Source organism: Octopus bimaculoides, chromosome 10 (genome assembly GCF_046866305.1).
Source record: "Octopus bimaculoides isolate indiv1 chromosome 10, ASM4686630v1, whole genome shotgun sequence".
NCBI lineage: Eukaryota > Metazoa > Mollusca > Cephalopoda > Octopoda > Octopodidae > Octopus > Octopus bimaculoides.
Genome location: NC_142937.1, coordinates 29,990,903 through 30,010,301, shown reverse-complemented (window position 1 = coordinate 30,010,301; position 19,399 = coordinate 29,990,903). Strand labels below are relative to the sequence as shown.

The following is a 19,399-nucleotide window of genomic DNA, read 5'->3' as shown; positions in this document are numbered from 1 at the left end:
CATCTTTTAACCTATTCACTACTTCGAAAAACAATCACATTACTTTAACAACTCTGCGGAAGCCTTTTTTTCTCTGAAATTTAAAGAAACTTTTTCACAGAAATGAAACTCGACATACAAACATTTTGGGAGTGGCACACACACACACACACACACACGCACACACACATTGTGTGTGTGTGTATTTCATTTGTAACTGTGGAAGTGTTTTTAGTAAAAACATGGACAGGAATGCTCTGTGCAGTGTATCTAACAACATCCGAACCTCTCACCCCCATCAAGGTCAAAAATGTGGGACGTGGGTGGAAGTGGTTGGATTTGTTTATAATTTTTTTTACCGTTCTTCTTCTTCTGCTGTTGTTGTTTACGACTTTTGTTTATTATCAATACTTATTTCCTTTCACTAAGTCTAATTCTCTTTCTTTCTTTCTCCTTCTCTCTCTCTCTCACACACAGACACAAGTATGCACACACACACACTTATAAGGAAGTAGATGTGAGATATAGATACATGCACACATACACATAGCTAATGATCATACTAATGCTATGACAAAACACCACAGCTGCTGCCGTCACCACCACCACCACCACCCTCAAAACATTGTCAGCTTAGCAACTAATCAGAATTGATCTCAGCTTGTAGAGACTGAGTCAGATGACACTGAGGCAGCAATAGGAAGAACACTGGAGATAATTAGAGATAAGAGAGAAAGAGAGAGAAGGGGAGAGAGAGAGAGAAGGGGGAATGTGCTTGTGACAGAAAGAGACAGATTGGAGGAGGGTGTTGTGCAATGCTAACCCCTAAACCCTATTTTCTTAAATAATTTACTTGAAGCAGAGTAAAAAAAAAACAAACAAAAAAAACGTTGGCTTATTAATTGTCAAATCTCTATTGAAAAGGGAGAGAGTGACAGAGAGAGTGAATGAGAGGCGATAGAAAGGGCGAGTAGGAAAGGAGAGAAATAGAGAGAGAGAGAGAGAGAGAGAGAGAGAGAGAAAGAGAGAGAGAGAGAAAGAGAGAGAGAAGTGGATCAATCAGTAGAACCACCCCAGTACAAATCTGCATAACCCATGGGTGAACATTTCCTTGCTTGTTAAAGAAGCGAAAGCAAAACCATAATATTTCCCATCAGCCCCCAATTCTGCAGAAAAGAGACCCTGCATCACTACAGGGTTCACTGCATCTTTGTGAGCTTTTCATCTTTTAAAATTTCAGAAAGTACATACAAGGCACAGGTGAGGCTGTGTGGTAAGAAGTGAAATGCTTAGTGGTATTTCGTCTGCCTTTACGTTCTGAGTTCAAATTCTGCCGAGGTCGACTTTGCCTTTCATCCTTTCGGGGTCGATAAATTAAGTACCAGTTACGCACTGGGTTGATGTAATCGACTTAATCCCTTTGTCTGTCCTTGTTTGTCCCCTCTATGTTTAGCCCCTTGTGGGCAATAACGAAATAAGAAGTTCGCTTCCCAACCACATGGTCCTGGGTTCAGTCACACCATGTGGAACCTTGCTGTCTTCTATAGCCTTGTGAGTGAATTTGGGAGACAGAAACTGAAAGAAGCCCATCGTGTGTGTGTGTGTGTGAGAGAGTGTTTATGTGTCTTGTTTGTCCCCCCCACTATCGCTTGACAACTGATGTTGGTGTGTTTACGTCCCCGTAACTTAGTGGTTCAGCAACCACATGGTTCTGGGTTCAGTCTCACTGTGTGGCACCTTGGGCAAGTGTCTTCTACTATAGCCTCGGGCCGACCAAAGCCTTGTGAGTGGATTTGGTAGACGGAAACTGAAAGAAGCCCGTTGTATGTGTGTGTGTACGTGTGTGTGTGTTTATGTGTCTATGTTTGTCCCCCCCACCATCGCTTGACAGCCGGTGTTGGTGTGCTTATGTCCCCATAACTTAGTGGTTCAGCAAAAAGAGGCCGATAGAATAAGTACTAGGCTTATAAAGAATAAGTTCTGGGGTCGATTTGTTTCACTAAAAAGGCAGTGCTCCAGCATGGCCATAGTCAAATGACTGAAATAAGTAAAAGAATAAAAGAATATATATATATATGACTGTGTGTCTTTGTTTATCTCCAGCCTGTGCTTGACAACTGGTGTTGGTTTGTTTATGTCTCCATAATTTAGTGGTTCAGCAAGAAAGAAATCGATAAAGTACCAGGCTTTAAAAAAAAGTCCTGGGATCAATTTGTTTGACTAAAAAGTCTTCAAGGCAATGCCCCAGCATAGTCGTAGTTTAATTACTGAAACAAATAGAGAAAGGTAAAAAAAAAATTTAAAAAAAAAAAAAAAAAAAAAATTAAAAAGAGCAATGTGCTGGACTCTTGTACGGACATGTAATTTCAGAGATTTAAAACAATGTTAGGTTAAGAAGCACTTGATCAAGGTTGATTAATTAAAAATCACAGGCATGGCTGTGGGGTTAATGAGTTTGCTTTACAGTCACAGCTACAAGTTCAATACCAATGTAAGGCACCTTTGGCTAATGTCTTCTATTACAACAGCAGGTTGACCCCAGTTCTGTCAATGAAACTGAAGATGGAAACTGTGCAGGAGCATTTCAAATGGGCCACATCAGTTGTTGGTGGTAAGCTTCAAAATATCATGGTGACTTTAACCCTTTTGTTACTGTATTTATTTTGAGATGCTTTGTGTTTCTTTCAATTAATTTTAAATATAACAAAGAATTTAGTAAAATAACTTTGTTATCATTAAGCCAGTGTCAGGAACATAAATTGTGACTAAGGTTCGGTGGAAGATTTTAATACAGACCTTTTGAAAACAAGACATTTGTACTATATATATATACTGTACACTACTATATATACATATATACACATATGTATATCCATCCAGCATGGAAAACGGACATTAAAGGATAATGATAACAATAGTGATGATGCATACATACAGACTAACAATTTTATATTACGATGGGCTTCTTTCAGCTTTGGTCTACCAAAATCCATGTGCCAGGCTTTTGTCAATCAGGCCATGGTAAAAGAACATCCTGCCCAAAGTGTCCCATGGTGGGGGCTGAATCTGAATCCAAATGTTTGCAAAGCAAACTTCTTAATCACACACCTATGTCTGCATCACAAATAAAATTTAAGTTTTTGTACACAGAACAGTTTTTGTACACAGAAATGAACTTTGATACTTGGTAGAATAATTATCTTTAATTTGTGTCCAAAGTTGAAATACTGATCAAGATAGCAGATGTCTTTGCAAACTGATGGAATTTAGGAAAGAAATTACTATCAGTAAGATAAATGTTGATGTTATATTTTCATACAACATTGTTGATAATAATATCACAAAAGGACAGAACAACTGAATATTTCACAGGATTAAATTTTTTTTTTTTTGCTTTTTAATACACTGAAATGTACCACATAAAAAGCACCTATGCTGGTGCCACCTAAAAAGCACCCAGTACACTCTGTAAAGTGGTTGGTGTTAGGAAGGGCATCCAGCTGTAGAAACCATACCAAAAACAGACAATGGAGCCTGGTGCAGCTCTCTGGCTTACCAGCTCCTATTAACCTATCCAACCCATGCCAGCATGGAAAAATGGACATATGATGATGATGAGAAGGATGGACAAACAGGAGTGTGGTTCCTTGTCAGCAACTCCACACTCAAATGAAGATTTGAACCCAGATGTGTAAGGTGTTTACTGTTTTCACCTATATCTTCTCATACAGCCAAGTCCAGTGCCAGGCTATCAACAATTGACCCTTAAATCATTCACATTCAGATTACCCTGTCAAGTGTGAAGCTTATTTATTCACATTGTTTTGAGATTTAAATGTGATTATTTTTAGGATGACATTGTAGGGCAGGTGTGAGAAGTTGGATCTAGCTGGTTTAACCCTTTTGTTACCATATTTCTGTTGAGATGCTCTGTGTTTCTTTCAATTATTCTAAATATAACAAAGAATTAAGTAAAATGACTTAATTATCATTAAGCTAGTGTTAGGAACAAATTGTGACTAAGGTTTGGTGGAAGATTTTAATTGAAAACTTATGAAAACAAGACATTTGTACTCAGAGCCAGAGATGGTTTCAGCTGGGTTGGTAACGAAAGGGTTAAATACTAAAGTATTAAATTTTCCAATCAGAAGATTCTTATCTCTTCACAACCAACCAACCCTAACCTATCTCATCATTTAATGTCTGTTTTCCATGCTGGCATGGGTTGGATGGTTAGAGCTGGCATCCCAGAGAGCTGCACCAGGTTCGAATTGTCTGTTTAGGTTTGATTTCTATGGCTGGGTGCCCGTCCTAATACGAACCACTTTACAGAGTGAGCTGGGTACTTTTTACATGGCACCATCAGCACTGCTTTCTTTGTAGCACCACTGCTTTTTATGTGGCACCATCACCAGGGCTTTTTATCTCCTTTTTTTTTTGTTCCAACTCAATGTCATTGAACCTTGCACAAGTTAATAGCTTCTGCTACCTAGGTGACCAAGTCTGTAGTCTGCGTGTGTGTTCGCAAGAGTGAGTTTATATTTCTCTAATCTGTATGTGTCGCACAGGTTTATAAACCATGGCTTGGCAAACAATGCCATTTACTTGCAGTGCACAATAAAGACATGTCCAGACTTCTTGATTTGACTTAACAAGTTGCACCCTCTCTGTAAACAGGAAAAGCTCATTCCAGTATCGCTTGATTCCTGTTCTCCACATAAGCATGTCCTGTCCAGGTGGTTTGTAGTTTTATACACTGACATATTATCACCTTGATTGGAAACAGTTGAGTCGAGGACAGGAAGGGCATCCAGCCATAGAAAACTCTGCTCCAATACGTTCTCATCTGATGCATGCAGGCATGGAAAAGTAGACGTAAAAACAATTATGATGATGATACAGTGATGTCAATACAACATCATACAAATGGTTAATGTTAATTATTTAAATTTAATTAATCGCTGTTCAAACAATATAGGTAGGTATGCATGTATACATACATGCAATCTTTTATTCATAAATATGTTTTTATTCTTTTAAATGGCATAATTTTAATCAGGAAGAAATTTTAATTAGTAAAATTTAATTACTGATAGCTTTAAAAAAACCCCACAAAAGACAGTGTCAGTAACTATTTAATTAGATCACCAAGATATCTGTTGTGATGGCTAACAGAATAACTTAGATCAATGTTCCTCAACCTTTTTAATATCTGGGCCAAAACAGGTGAATGATTCCCACTTGAGAGAAATACCATCTGCAGAATGGTATTGCTACCATCAGAAATTAACTGGAGCAGTGGGGGATTGTGAGGAATATTGTGGCTGTGTGGTTAAGGAGCTTACTTGCTAACCGTGTGGTTTTGAGTTCAGTCTCAGCGCAAGGCATCTAGGGCAAGTGTCTTTTACTTTAGCCCCAGGCTCACCAAAGCCTTGTAAATGGTTTGGTAAATGGAAACTTGTAAAACCCATCATATATATACATACATACATACAAACAAACACACGTGTGAGTGTGGGTGTGTGTGTTTGTCCCATACCATTCGACAACTGGTGTTGGTTTGTTTACATTTGTGTAACTAAACCGTTACTATAGCCCAAGGTTATAGTAGAAGACACCTGCCCAAGGTGACACACAGTGGGACTGAACGTGGAGCCATGTGGTTGGGAAGCAAACTTCTTACCACACATCCAAGTGTGCAATTATAATGAATAAACAAACCTACTCAATTACACACACACACACACACACACACACACACACACAGACACACACACACACGCGGACAATCGAGCACATGTTCCAGACCTTGTTTGCCTTCAGTAACCAGGAGTGAGTTTATTGCCCACATCAACATCAATATCAAAATCAAATCAAATCGAAATTGTAGTTGTGACCCCTGTGCCGGTAGCACGTAAAAAACACCTTCCAAACGTGGCAGATGCCAGTGTCACTTTGACTGGCTTCTGTGCTGGTGGCATGTAAAAAGCACCATCTGATCATGGTTGATGCCAGCCACCTCTGACCCCTGTGCCGGTGGCACGCAAAAGGCACCTACTACACTCACGGAGTGGTTGGCGTTAGGAAGGGCATCCGGCTGTAGAAACCCTGCCAGATCAGACTGGAGTCTGATGCAGCCTCCTGGCTTGCCAGACCCCAGTCAAACTGTCCAACCCATGCCAGCATGGAAAGCAGATTTTAAACGATGATGATGATGATTACTAATAAGACAATGAGTTGATAATAAAAAATAGTCATAAAATGAAATTTATCTGTGGAGAAGATTCAGAAGCACCTCCTTGAGACATGGTTGCTGTGCAAAGCTGAAGTAGTGAGACAGCAAACCATTGGTAGACAAAGAAACTGAAAGGAAAGGGTTAGTTTTTCTGTTGGTTCGTGTGTGAGAGAGAGAGATAATGATCATCATTTAACATTCACATTTCCCTGTTTACTTGAATCAGAGAGAATTTGTTGAGGCAAAGTTTCAGTAGATGGATGCTCTTCCTGTCACTCACTCTTGCCTGTTTCCAAGCAAGCCAATAATTTTTCCATGGTCAGAGATGCTTTTAGAGAAGACTGGGAACAACAGACACAATTTCTATGTGGGTGACACTCATTTATAAGCATGGGATGATGTCAAGAGAAGGAGAGACATAAACACATACTCATGGTTTTAGGTGAATTCGTTTATAACAATTTATCTGTGTGGTTGTATGTGTCGGTGTGGTTGTATGTGTCGGTGTGGTTGTATGCATGTGTGTGGTTGTATGCATGTGTGTGGTTGTATGCATGTGTGTGGTTGTATGCGTGTGTGTGTAGTTGTATGTGTGTGTGTGTGTGTGTGTGTGTAAGGTTGTATGTATGTGTGTGAGGTTGTACGTGTGTGTGGTCGTATGGTTGTGTATGGTTGTGTGTGTGTGGTTGTAGATGAATTCACCAGATACCCACACCCATATATGACTGCCTTCTTTTGATTTTCTGTCTGCTGGATACGTTCACAAGAATTGGGTTGACCTGGCACTACGGCCGAAGACACTTACCAAGGTGGCACACACAGAGACTGAACATGACACCACAAAACTGGGAAGTAATAAGTTCCATTCCAATGACAGCCAAGCATGGCTCAGTTAGTACTAAAGAGTGGGTGAAAGCTGGATCCATCAGGACAAGAACATGTGTGTGTGGGGGGGGGGGCGTGCATGCACAGAATCTCTGATGGCTGACTACTCTACAAGACACCTATATCTGCCCCTTCAATACCTTAAATCTCACAGACGGTACAAAGCCACTCCACTGAATACTACTCCCCACACAACTCCCAGTTGAGGGGTTTTTGTTGTACAAGGTACTTAGTGACCCTGTCCATGATGGTGCCACATAAGAAAGCACCCAGAACACTGTATAGAGTGGATGGCATTTGGATGGGCATCATCCAGCTGTAGAAACTCAGCCAAAACAGACAAAATGGAGCCTGGAGCAGCTCTCTAGCTTGCTAGTCCACGTCAAACCATCTATAATAATAATAATCATCATCATCATCATCGTTTAACATCTGCTTTTCATGCTAGCATGGGTTGGATGATTTGACTGAGGACTGGTGAAATCAGATGGTTACACCAGGCTCCAATCTGATTTGGCAGAGTTTCTACAGTTGGATGCCCTTCCTAACACCAACCACTCAGAGAGTGTAGTGGGTGCTTTTACATACCACCGACATGAAGGCCAGTCAGGCGGTACTGGCAACGGCCACGCTCAAAATGGTGTATTTTATGTGCCACCCGCACAAGAGCCCGTCCAGGGGCACTGGCAACGATCTCTCTCGAAAGTCCTTACACATGCCGCGGGCACAAGTTCCAGAAAGGCGACGCTGGGCACAGGTGCCATCACGATTTCGCTTTCGCTTGCCCCAATAAGTTTTTGCAAGCTGAGTTTCGTGTCCAATGAAGGAGACGACGTTGGCATGGGTGCCAGTCGTCGAATTTAGTTCGATTTCGATTTCACTTGCCTCAACAGGTTTTCGCAAGTGGAGTTTAGTGTCCCATGTGTATTACAACTCATCAAAGGTGCATGTACAGTACATGGAATTATGTACGAAAGTCAGGAAAGTGAACAGTGTAGGAGTCATGATATACATGTGTGCATGCGTATGGAGGTGGGGTGGGGATATCAGGTGTAGTGTTGGGAAATTTCAGGAAGCATGCAGGTTTTAAAGGATGCAATGTCTCGGCAACTAACAACTGATGCAGCAATTCTGAGAGTGAAAAGTTGTTTCCAAAAGTCATGGGAGCTGTGCGGTTTTCTAACTTTGTAGGCATGCCCACATGTGATGGCCATGTAGCTCAAAAAGGTGCTCAAGGTGGTTGTTGGTACGATAGTTAATAATTTTAACCCATGTCAGTATGGAAAATAGATGTTAAATGATGATGATGGCACACCCTAGTATAATTGGCACCTTTTTTTTTTTTGTATGTGGTGCTAGCAATAAATTCAACATTCAAGAAACAGAAGAGATAGAATCCACAGAATTGTAATGAAACTTGTAAAACTTACCTTACTGTCTCGTTCAAGTTCATTTCTTAACCATTCAAAGTCACTGTAACGTCGACGGACACTAGAATCTTTTAACTTGAAAACTGGTAAATTAGTCTGAAAACAGAAAATAGACAAGTTAGGCTGTGAACACTTTAAGCCAGTGGAATTCAACCCCCTTTTTTGACCTGCAAATCCTCTTTGATTCATATTTCATTCAAATGGACCCTCACAGCCATTTGATGGTTAAAAAAAAAATCCTTATTTATCATATTTTTAGAATTAAATATTATTAGAAATTGAATAAAAAAAAATTCTTTAAATATTTTGAGCATTGTAGAAATATAACCAGTTCCATCATCATCGTTGTTGTTTTATGTCCATTTTCGATGCTGACATGGGTTGGACAGTTCGACTGGGGTCTGGCAAGCCAGGAGGCCGCACCAGGCTCCAATCTGATCTGGCAATATTTCTACAGTTGGATGCCCTACTTAATACCAACCACTCCGAGAGTGTAGTGGGTGCTTTTTTTACGTGCCACTGGCACAAGAGGCCAGAGGAGCTGGCATCAACCACAATCGGATGGTGCTTTTTATGTGCCACCGGCATGGAAGCCAGTCAAAGTGGCACTGGCATCGGCCACGTTCGGATGGTGCTTTTTAAGTCTACTGACACAGGGCTCACAACTACAATCTTCATTTGATTTGATTTTGATATTGCTGATCACAGATAAATTTTAACAAGAAACCCTTATATGGACCCTGGTGTTGAGAACTACTGCTTTAAACCAAAGTAATAAGCTTAAGGATTAATCATGAGGTTTAAATATCATCTAGGTGAGCTTAGATTTCATTTTATGAGGAGTCAGTTAAGTCATAGGAGAGGCACCCACTTTTCTATTCTGGAATGGATGGGGGCAGTTTATCACTGACCCTTTTGTTACCAGGTTTCTGATGAAATAAACTACTTTTATTTGCAATTAATTTTGAAAAACAAATTTAAAAAAATAATCTTTCTATGCTTTTTGGCATTCATGATTACTCTGTCAAATGTAATACTTATTTACTCACATTGGTTTTAATAAATTAATTAATCTCTTGTAGCTTTGCGATTTCAATGATGTGACAGTTTATTTTTAGTATGACATTGTAGGGTAGGTGTGAGAGGCTGGATCTGGTCAGTTTGAACATAAAACAGGGAGAAATGTTAAAAGGTTAAACAAGAAGTATCATTGAACGAGGGGTGGTCACAGACAGATTGGTATTTAAATCATTAAGCCAATGTTTTTGCAGGTGAGAATAATTCACAACATCAACTATTTAACAATGAAGTAATTAAGAATTTCAGTTAATAACGAGGCAAACTAGAGGAACCAGAATCATGTCTTGTGCCAGTTTCTCCAGACAGATCCCAATCTCATCATCCACTTTTCCATGTTTGCATGGCTCAGATGGTATTTCTTGAGGCAGATTTTCTGCAGCTGAATGCTCTTCCTGTTGCCAACTCTTATCTGTTTCCAAGTGGGGTAATATTCCACCCCAGCCCAACAGGTCTTCATGGAAGATTGGAAATGAATGTGACGCTCATTTACAACTACCATGTAATGACAAGATAGGGAGACACTAACACACACACATATTGATACAAAACAGGCTTCTTCCAGTTTCCATCAACTGAATCCAATCCCAGTGACAAGGCTTTGATCAGCTCAGGGCTATAGTACAAGACATTTGCTCAAGGTGCTACACAGGGGATTGAACCTAAAACCATGTGTTTACAAAGCAAACATCTCAATCACACAGCTACACCTGCATGTATGGATGTATGTATGTGTGGTGTGTGTGTATGCATGTGTGTATGTATGTGTGTGTGTATGTGTGTGTATGTATACATGTGTGTATGCATGCGTGTATGCATGTATGTGTGTGTATGTATGTGTATTAGTGTGTGTATGAATGTATGTGTGTGGTGTGCATGTATGTATGAGTGTGTGTGTATGTATGCACCATACCCCCCACACAAATAATAAAAAAAAAAAGGGGGGGGGGTTCCATCACTTTCAAAGCGTTCTCTCTCATATACCAAAAGACACTCCCAAAGATAACAGAATCCCTTTCCTTCAGAACACAAACTGATTCTGATCTATTTTGGCAATTGCTTTAGAGGTATTACTCAGAGATTGAAATTCTGATGACCCAGCAAATTCCTGGAGATCTTAGAAAATGATGCTCGGTCTACTCTCTAAACAAACAAAATATTCCTCAATTACACAAATATCACTGCATAACACCGTGTCTCCCTAAATTTCAGTCATAGACATATGACAACATATCAATCACCAGTAAGGACTCCATATTTGGTTGAGGAACCGTAATATACTAACTGCATCATCATCATCACTACAAACTATATAAAAGGTTTATAAGTCAATACTGTGTCCTACCTGTGTTAGCAGTGCGATCCAGTCACTTTTTGAAGTTATCTCCACAGACTTTCTATAGAATTTAGAGTCAACACTGAAAGTTATGATGTTTCATACAGGAATACTTCTATGTAAATGATGTGATCGAAGACAGAAAAATAGGTAATGGCTGTATATGGATAATTTAGTTGTTATTTCTTCTTCGTCAGCACCACATCTGACCAATTAACCAGCCATGACTATATTGCTTAGATAAAAAAAATAATTTAAAAAAATGCTTTTTTTCTTGAGCCATGCCTGGCTCATGGGGGCTGGTTTCCTGGTTTCAATGGTGTTTATATTCCCCACCTGGATGGGACGCTGGGCTGTTGAAGGATTACTCATTTTTGCCAGGTGAGTGAACTGGAGTAACATGAAATGAAGTGTCTTGCTCAAGAACACAATGCATCGCTCAGTCCAGGAATTGAAACCACAATCTTACGATCAGGAGCCCAACATCCAAACCACTAAGCCACATACCTCCACATACATTGCTTAGATAGCAACTAAAAAAGTCTGCAGAGATAACTTCAAAAAGTGATATGGTTACATATTTTGGAGGAGGTGTCTAACTGATTAAACATAAACGAATGAACACAGGTGCAATCTGAACTCAGAATGGGAAGTGATATGACAAAAATATTAGAAAGTATTTTGTGGGTCAATCTGCAAATTGAGCTTATGCCAGGCACACGAGGGCCAGTTTCCTGGTTTCAATGGTGTATATATTCCCCACCTTCCTCCCAAAAGAACAGGTCTCCTGATGAGAGTGGCACTTTCAAAGGCAGAGGATTGGATAAAAATAATGGTTTTTAAGTACAAGACCAGCAGTTTTGAAAGATGGGTGTCAGTCAGCCCCAGTACATGACCGGTTCTTTATTTTGGCCCGTGGGATGAAACAAAGAATCAGAACAAATAGCACAAGCCATAAATAAAGTACCAGTAAAACACTAGGGTTGATATGATCAACTAGTCCCCTCCCTCAAAATTTCAAGGCCTTATACCTTCAGTAGAAAGGATTATTATTATTATTATTATTGAAGCAGCAAGCTGGCAAAATCATTAGCACACCTGGAAAAATGCTTAGTGGTATTTCATCTGCCTTTATGTTTTGAGTTGAAATTATGTTAAGGTCAACCTTGCCTTTCATCCTTTCAGATTCGATAAATTAAGTATTACTGAAACACTGGGGTTTGATGTAATTGTCTAGTCCCCACCCCCCAAATTATAGGCCGTGTGCCTTTAGTAGAAAGCATTATTATTATTATTATTATTATTACTGTCTCTCACACATACAAATCCACATATTATTTATGTAAGAAAAAGTAATACAACAAACAGCAAAGGCAGAAGAGGAAGGAGATGGAGTCTTACATGCAATGCAGTCGGTGTGTAAATAAATGTAGGCATGGTTCCAAAAGTGTCTTTCCCAAAGAGTAAAGTGGTCCAGCCAGTTAAAAGACTGGCGATACAAGGACAGCAAAATGTGTGGAGATGTGAGGGGTGGGGGTTGAAACAAAAAGAAGACAAGAATAACATTGGGGGAGGGGATGGAAGGCAGGGAGTACAAAAGGTGTTTGCATACAGTCAAAAAGAAAACAATGAAGTAAGCTATCTTATAGACATAATTGGGGGTGGGGGTGGAGGTGATGGGCAGCCAGTTTAATTAATCCAGGCACTTCGTTAGTATTAGTCTATAAATGTCGGAAGGATAAAAGACAATCACATTTGGGAGGATTTAAACATAGAACATAGTAGCGATCTAACTATATATAAAAAAAAAAAAAAAAAAAAAACACCACAAGGCATTTCATCTGTTGCTCTACCGATCTAGTTAATCTACCAGCAATAGTATTAGAAGAGCAGCATAACAGATAGAGTAATGTTTAGTTCAGTACTTTATGTTTTTGAGTTCAATCTCTGCTCAAGTCAGATATCTTCCCCTCTGTACTGGTAGCTGTCATATGAGGGGGGGGGGGGGTGCTGAAAAATGCCTGGCTTTGAGGTTATTGCGAAAGGCCCAAACTTTCAAGTTCTTTTACTGGGCTTAGAAAAACTAAAGGCCCACTGCAATAACTGTATGAATCTTAGAGGGGAATATGTTGAATAAAACCATAATTAACTGACTGATCCTCCAGTATTTTCTTTTACTCTAAGCCAGGAACCTTTCAGCACTCCCTTGTATATATTGTGGCACTCCGTCGCTTATGACGTCGAGGGTTCCAGTTGATCCGATCAACGGAACAGCCTGCTCGTGAAATTAACGTGCCAGTGGCTGAGAAGCTGGCCCTTTGAAATACAGAAACAGGAACAGGAAGAAAGAGTGAGAGAAAGTTGTGGTGTAAAAGTACAGCAGGGTTCCCAGCTTACCAGTTTTCAGTCGAACTGTCTAACCCATGCCAGCAAGGGAAACAGACGTTAAATGATGATGATAACTGCAACGGTAGGGTCCGTTGGCCAGCACTCTGATTATATAAACCTACTGTGATAAGCAGAAGCAGAAATGGCCAACATGGAAGTTTGAGAACATAGAGAAGGACAGAAATTACCATACACACACACACACACACACACGTTTTTTGTTTTTTACACGACAGCTTGTTTCTTTAACGTGTAATAAACAGGAGCAAAGACTGCAAAGGGTGCAGAAGAGAAGTTGGTTGTCAAAACAAAAGAAAAAAAAACAGTGGGTGGGAGTAGCGTGTGGCATGGTTGGGATGATGTGTGACATGAAGGAGTTGAAAAGGAACTACAATGGCATAGGAGTGCGGTGGGGGAGAGTTTCATGTGACAATGTGACACATGTTAACAAAGGTGTTAACAACTGCTATCAAAGTTCTATTCTATTTCTCCAACTTCAAATCCATTTAGAACCTATTATAAATATGGCAGTCAATATATTACCACTCACCCACCTACGTGCCTATTTGGCTTATCCAATTTCATGTCAGTGGTCCATTTGAATTATTTCCCTTAGTTCATTGTTCAAATTAAAATGCATAAAATTCTTCGTAACACTTTTTTCTTTTTAACAGTCATCCATTGTTCAACAAGTTTGAGAAGTCTCTCATTTACATTATTTACATTTGATGGATATTTGTCCTCATCTTGTTTGTTATTAGCACAATGTTTCAGCTGATATACCCTCCAGCCTTCATCAGGTGTCTTGGGGAAATTTCAAACTTGGGTTCTCATTCCTAAGGTATTTTTCGATGTTATTATTATTATTATTCAGGTCACTACTTGGAACTGAACTCAGAATCTTGGGGTTAGTAGCCCACGGGCATATGGCATAGTGGTTAAGAACACGGGCTACTAACCCCAAGATTCTGAGTTCAATTCCAAGCAGTGACCTGAATAATAATAATAATAATAATAATAATAATAATAATAATAATATCAAAAAATACCTTAAGAATGAGAACTCAGGCTTGAAATTTCCCCAAGCCACCTGATGAAGGCTGGAAGGTATATCAGCCGAAATGTTGTGTTAACAAACAAGATGAGGACAAATATCCATCAAATGTAAATAATGTACATAATTCCTCATCTCTTAAATATAGAACTGTCTGTTTCATTGTTCACAGATAAAATCTAATAAGACTAAAATATGTTCACAGCTGTTACCTGACACTCCGTTGGTCACGATAACAAGGGTTCCAATTGACCCAATCAACAGAATGGCCTGCTTGTGAAATTAATGTACAAGTGGCTGAGCACTCCACAGACATGCATAACCATAACATTGTTCTCAGTGAGATTCAACATGACACAAAATGTGACAAGGTTGAATTACAGGTACACACGTTTTTTCCAGATGAGTGCACTGAAGTAATGTGAAATAGAATGCCTTGCTGAAGGACACATTGTGCCACTGGGTATTGAACTTACAATCTTACAACTTTGAGGGGAATACACTGACCACTAAATCAGGTGCCTTTGCAAAAATCACAGACAACTGCCAGAACTTATTCGCTTTCTTTCTTCCAAGGGATAAATTCCAATTTCTTTGCAATTTTTCACATACATCATTTACGTCAGCACAAGCTAATGACTGAGAGCCTCTACATGGTCAGTTAATCAGCAAGAAATAGCAGCTGAAATACTCGACTCCACCTTCTTAAAATGGGAATGATAATATATAATCCTAATCAGAGGGAATGGTTAGAAGGATAGAACAATTTCGATCCTAAATCTACTCAGGGGCAATAAATAAATAAAGATGGCTACTGCACCAGACAAAAAAGTAGATTAGCCTCTTATAAATCTGTGGCCAGATTTATTTAGCATACAACATGACAGAAGGACAATGTCTGAGGTGCAGCCTCCTGGCTCTCCAGACCTCAGTTAAACTGTCCAACCCATGCCAGCATGGAAAATGGATGTTAAACAATGATGATGATGATGGGGTTAGTCAATTACATTGACCCCCCCAGCACTCACTGGTGCTTATTTTACTCACCCCCAAATGGATGACAGGTAAAGTCCACCTCGGCAGAATCTGAATTCAGAACATAAAGATGGAAGAAACGCTGCCAAGCATTTTCCCAGTGTGCTAACGGTTCTGTCAGCTTGCCACTTTAGGGTGGGAAGCAGTGACCTTAAGTATTTGTCAAGTGTTTAGATACCAACCTGCTTGAAATAACCTCTGTGTATGTGATACTTCCTGATTTTGAAGTATTTAAATTCAAACAATCCATCACAATTTCATGTTAATTTGTGTGCTTTTAACACTAGTTTAATAAGGACAAAGTTTACTAAATTGGACATTATTTTATTTTCAAAATTCAATGAAACACAGTGTATTCCAACAGAAATAGGGTGACAAAAGGACAATTATATTAAGAGGGTTGTCTTCCTATAAAGATGGCTACAGCTAAAATATGTGGAGTGAATGGTCATTCAACTTGCTAGATATAGCAGTTGAATCTCCTTCAAATCACACTGTACCATCTGAAAAATGGAAAAACTTAGTTAATGAGGTCCATGGTTGCCTGCACATAAAGCGAAACAAACAAAAACATTTGACAGTCATGGGTGGAACATGTTTTATCTCTACTGAAGCAGAACAAAGATGGCTGTCTGGCAAAACAAAACAAACAAACAAACAAACACATACAAACCAATAAATACCATAAAAACAACATTGTTTATATGTGAACCGCAAAGGAAATAGAGGGCAGCACTATCATATGAAACTAGGTTGGATTACACCAGCCTACCTTTCATAAATTCTTGTTCGTCACCATTACAAGGCTCCCACATTGACACAGGCTGAGCAGAAAACCTGAAGTCCTACAAGTGCCTGTCTACATGGACACTCAACCTGCTAGAAAAAGTAGTCAAATCTCTCTCAAACTGCAACTTATAGTCTATTATTTTCTCTCCATTGCTTGGTTTAGTCTGTGGCCATGCTGGAGCATTGCCTCAAAGAATTTTGAATGAATTGACCCCAGTAATTATACTTTTTTTTAAAGCCTGGTACTCATTCTATTGGACCCTTTTGCTGAACTGCTAAGTTACGAGGACAAGTAGTGGTGGGGGACAAATAGACAAAGCCACACACACAATGTTATACATACATACATACATAATAGTGTACAAACAATTTACGTATTTATACATGAAAGCGGTGACCTTTAAAAGGATACCTTACATGCTAGAAAGAGCAGTTAAAGCCTAAACCATGAATAAGAGCAATTTCAAAGGGAATGAAAATACAAAATATTTATGTAGTGACCCTCATACTTGAGTTTCTGTATCAATGTGCAAAATAAATTAATTTGCCATCCATACTTCTTCAGTGAAGGTACACATACATACATACATATGTATGTATGACAGACTTTCAGTTTCCATTGACCAAATCCACTTACAAGGTTTTGGTCGGCCTGAGGCTATAGTAAAAGACGCTTGTCCAAGGTGTTATGTAGTGGAACTGAACCTGGAACCATGTGGTTGGGAAGCAAGCTTCTTACCACACAGTTATGCCCGCATCTTTAAGAAGCAAAATACATTGGAAATAATGTAATCTGAGATGAGAGAGAAACAAGAGGAGATGATCACAGTTGAAACATATTTTGATCGTGGGTCTGCCAAGGGTTGAAGAAAACTAGGAAAACAACCACATGGAAGTGGTTAGGTGTGGTCATATAACATGATGGTGTGTCTAGGGAATTGAACGAAATAGATAAAAGCAACGATTGAAATAGGCAGCCGACAGGAAGAGTCATCAGATTGTCAGATAAATTGCTTTGTGGTCATCATTCTGGTTCTTTAAGCTCTGAGTTCAAACTCTGCTGAGGCCGACTTTGCCTTTCATACCTTTTAAGGTTGAAAAAGTAAGTACCAGTTCTATACTGAGGTTGATTTGTGTCTTTCGTGTTGTCTGACTTAATGTCTTCAGGAAAAAAAATCACCTGCTCAGACCTAGAGAAGGATGAACCCCACAAGATCTGAAAAGAGAAATTCAAGACAAGATGATGCTCCCAATGACCCCCAGGAGACTTAAATGTACAGCAGCCAGTCTTTCACAAGTTCTTAAGCAAGAGCTGAGAAAAGCAGGAGGAGGAAGAGGAGGAGGTAAAAGAGGAGGAGGAGGAGGAGGAGTAGTTACTTCAACAAAACAGTCATTATAAAAGCCAAACTAATAGCAGACTTGATAACAGCATGAAACCAAGAGGCTATTATTTGGAAGCCAGAACTAAGATAATCAACACTTAGAACCAAAACAACTTCCCTGCTAGTCAATAATTATTTGTCTTGAGATTAACTTGTCTGAGACCAGCCCTGGTTTTATTACACAAATTCACTGTTTTAAAGTGGTTCAAATTAAAGCCTTCTATTAAAGTTCCATGTCAATTTGTGTTCCAATCACCAGCTTAATAACAACAAAATTATTTTGCTAATTTCTTCCTTATTTTAAAAATTAATTTAAATCAAAGTAGCACAGTCCAACGGAAATACATGAAAAAAAGGTTAATTTCATTGAGGTCTTTCATCAGTTAGAACTTGAAACAGTAAATCATTTAACCACCAAAGGGTGGTGAACTATTTTAGTATTAGGGGTGAGTCATAAGTATATAAGGACCAGTAGGGGTATATTTGCACTGGGGATGATAATGTGTGTCTGACTTTATAAATTAACTAGCAGAAATACCCGGCGTTGCCAGGGTTAAAGAGAATAATGAAATCTAAAGACGCTGTCTAGACTACGCAACCCTCAACTGTTAGTAGCTACGATACCATATTTCTACATTAATAACTCTCCAATCCATGCCAGCATGGAACATAGATATTAAGTGGAATGCTAGAAGAAAGTTTTCAACTCATATGTATATAAAGTAAATACACGTAATTCAGAAACACGTTTTGTGTATTTTATTTCATAACCAAACAAACAGGTACAGATTATAAATAATGAAAGGCCAATTTTGGTGATTCATTTGACAGAGGTAGTAGAGAGACAATGCGATGATAAATCTGAGGTTGGATCTTGAAAGTTTGGATGAATGCTGCCTCAGTTAAATCTCTTGTGGTTCCAAATGATGTCATCTGTAGTACAGCGTCGTATTGTCTAATTTTGTTTTACAAATGTTAGGAATCTTGGTCAGTTGATGATAACAGTTTCCTCAATAGCTCTGGAGGTTGGGGATTGTGGAATTGTTGGGAATGTTTTTAACTTTGGTGTTATATGTATTGCTTGAATTTCTTTGACATATGAAATATATGTATTTTCACTGGGTTTGTAAAAGAGAATTGTGTAGTTCTCGAGTTTTAGGGATTCACACAGACACACAGACAGACAGACACACATTCTCATCTTTATATATAGAGATATATATATACACACACACACACACACGCACCCAAACACACGTATATATATGTATATCAATATAAATATATGAAAGTCAATGAAGTTTCGTAAAAGAAGGTGATCACGTACATATTTTCTTGCTGTTGTGATTATAACACCTCGTTGTAAACAATGTTCCTTGTTTTCCCTTGTGGAGCATATGCAAATAGGATTTTTTTTGCTGCCCACTCTTGATCAGCCAACATACAGTTGTCCATGTGAGAAGCGGGGCTCTTCCAAGAGAAGACCAGCTACAGACAGTGCTCATCTGTTATGTTCGGGTTAAAATTTCATCAACATCAAAAATATATGAATTTTCATGGGAATTATGGCCGTTATGCATAGAATATAATTTCCAAATTGCAGACAAAATTTACAATCGATAAATGTCTTAGAACAACCAGTCTCTCATCTGGGAAGGCCTTGAAATCAATGTTACCAACTGGGGACTATGTGTGTCGCAGTGATAATAAAAAGACTCAAAGGAGGTCTGCAACGAAATAATTTTACTCAACACTTTGCAAGTGAATCAGTGGAGGCAAAGATGCGTCTCATTTACTTGACAATTTATG

The 19,399-nt window shown here is 39.0% G+C and overlaps 1 protein-coding gene across 1 annotated transcript in view; it reads right to left on the bottom strand.

Moving 5' to 3' along the window:
- LOC106870004 (sorting nexin-12) overlaps window positions 1-19,399 on the bottom strand; it is a 47,921-nt gene that overhangs the window by 6,582 nt on the left and 21,940 nt on the right. The window contains exon 2 of the mRNA XM_014915961.2: window positions 8,530-8,625. Within this exon, the coding sequence (XP_014771447.2) occupies window positions 8,530-8,625 (96 nt within the window). The remainder of the gene's footprint in view (window positions 1-8,529; window positions 8,626-19,399) is intronic.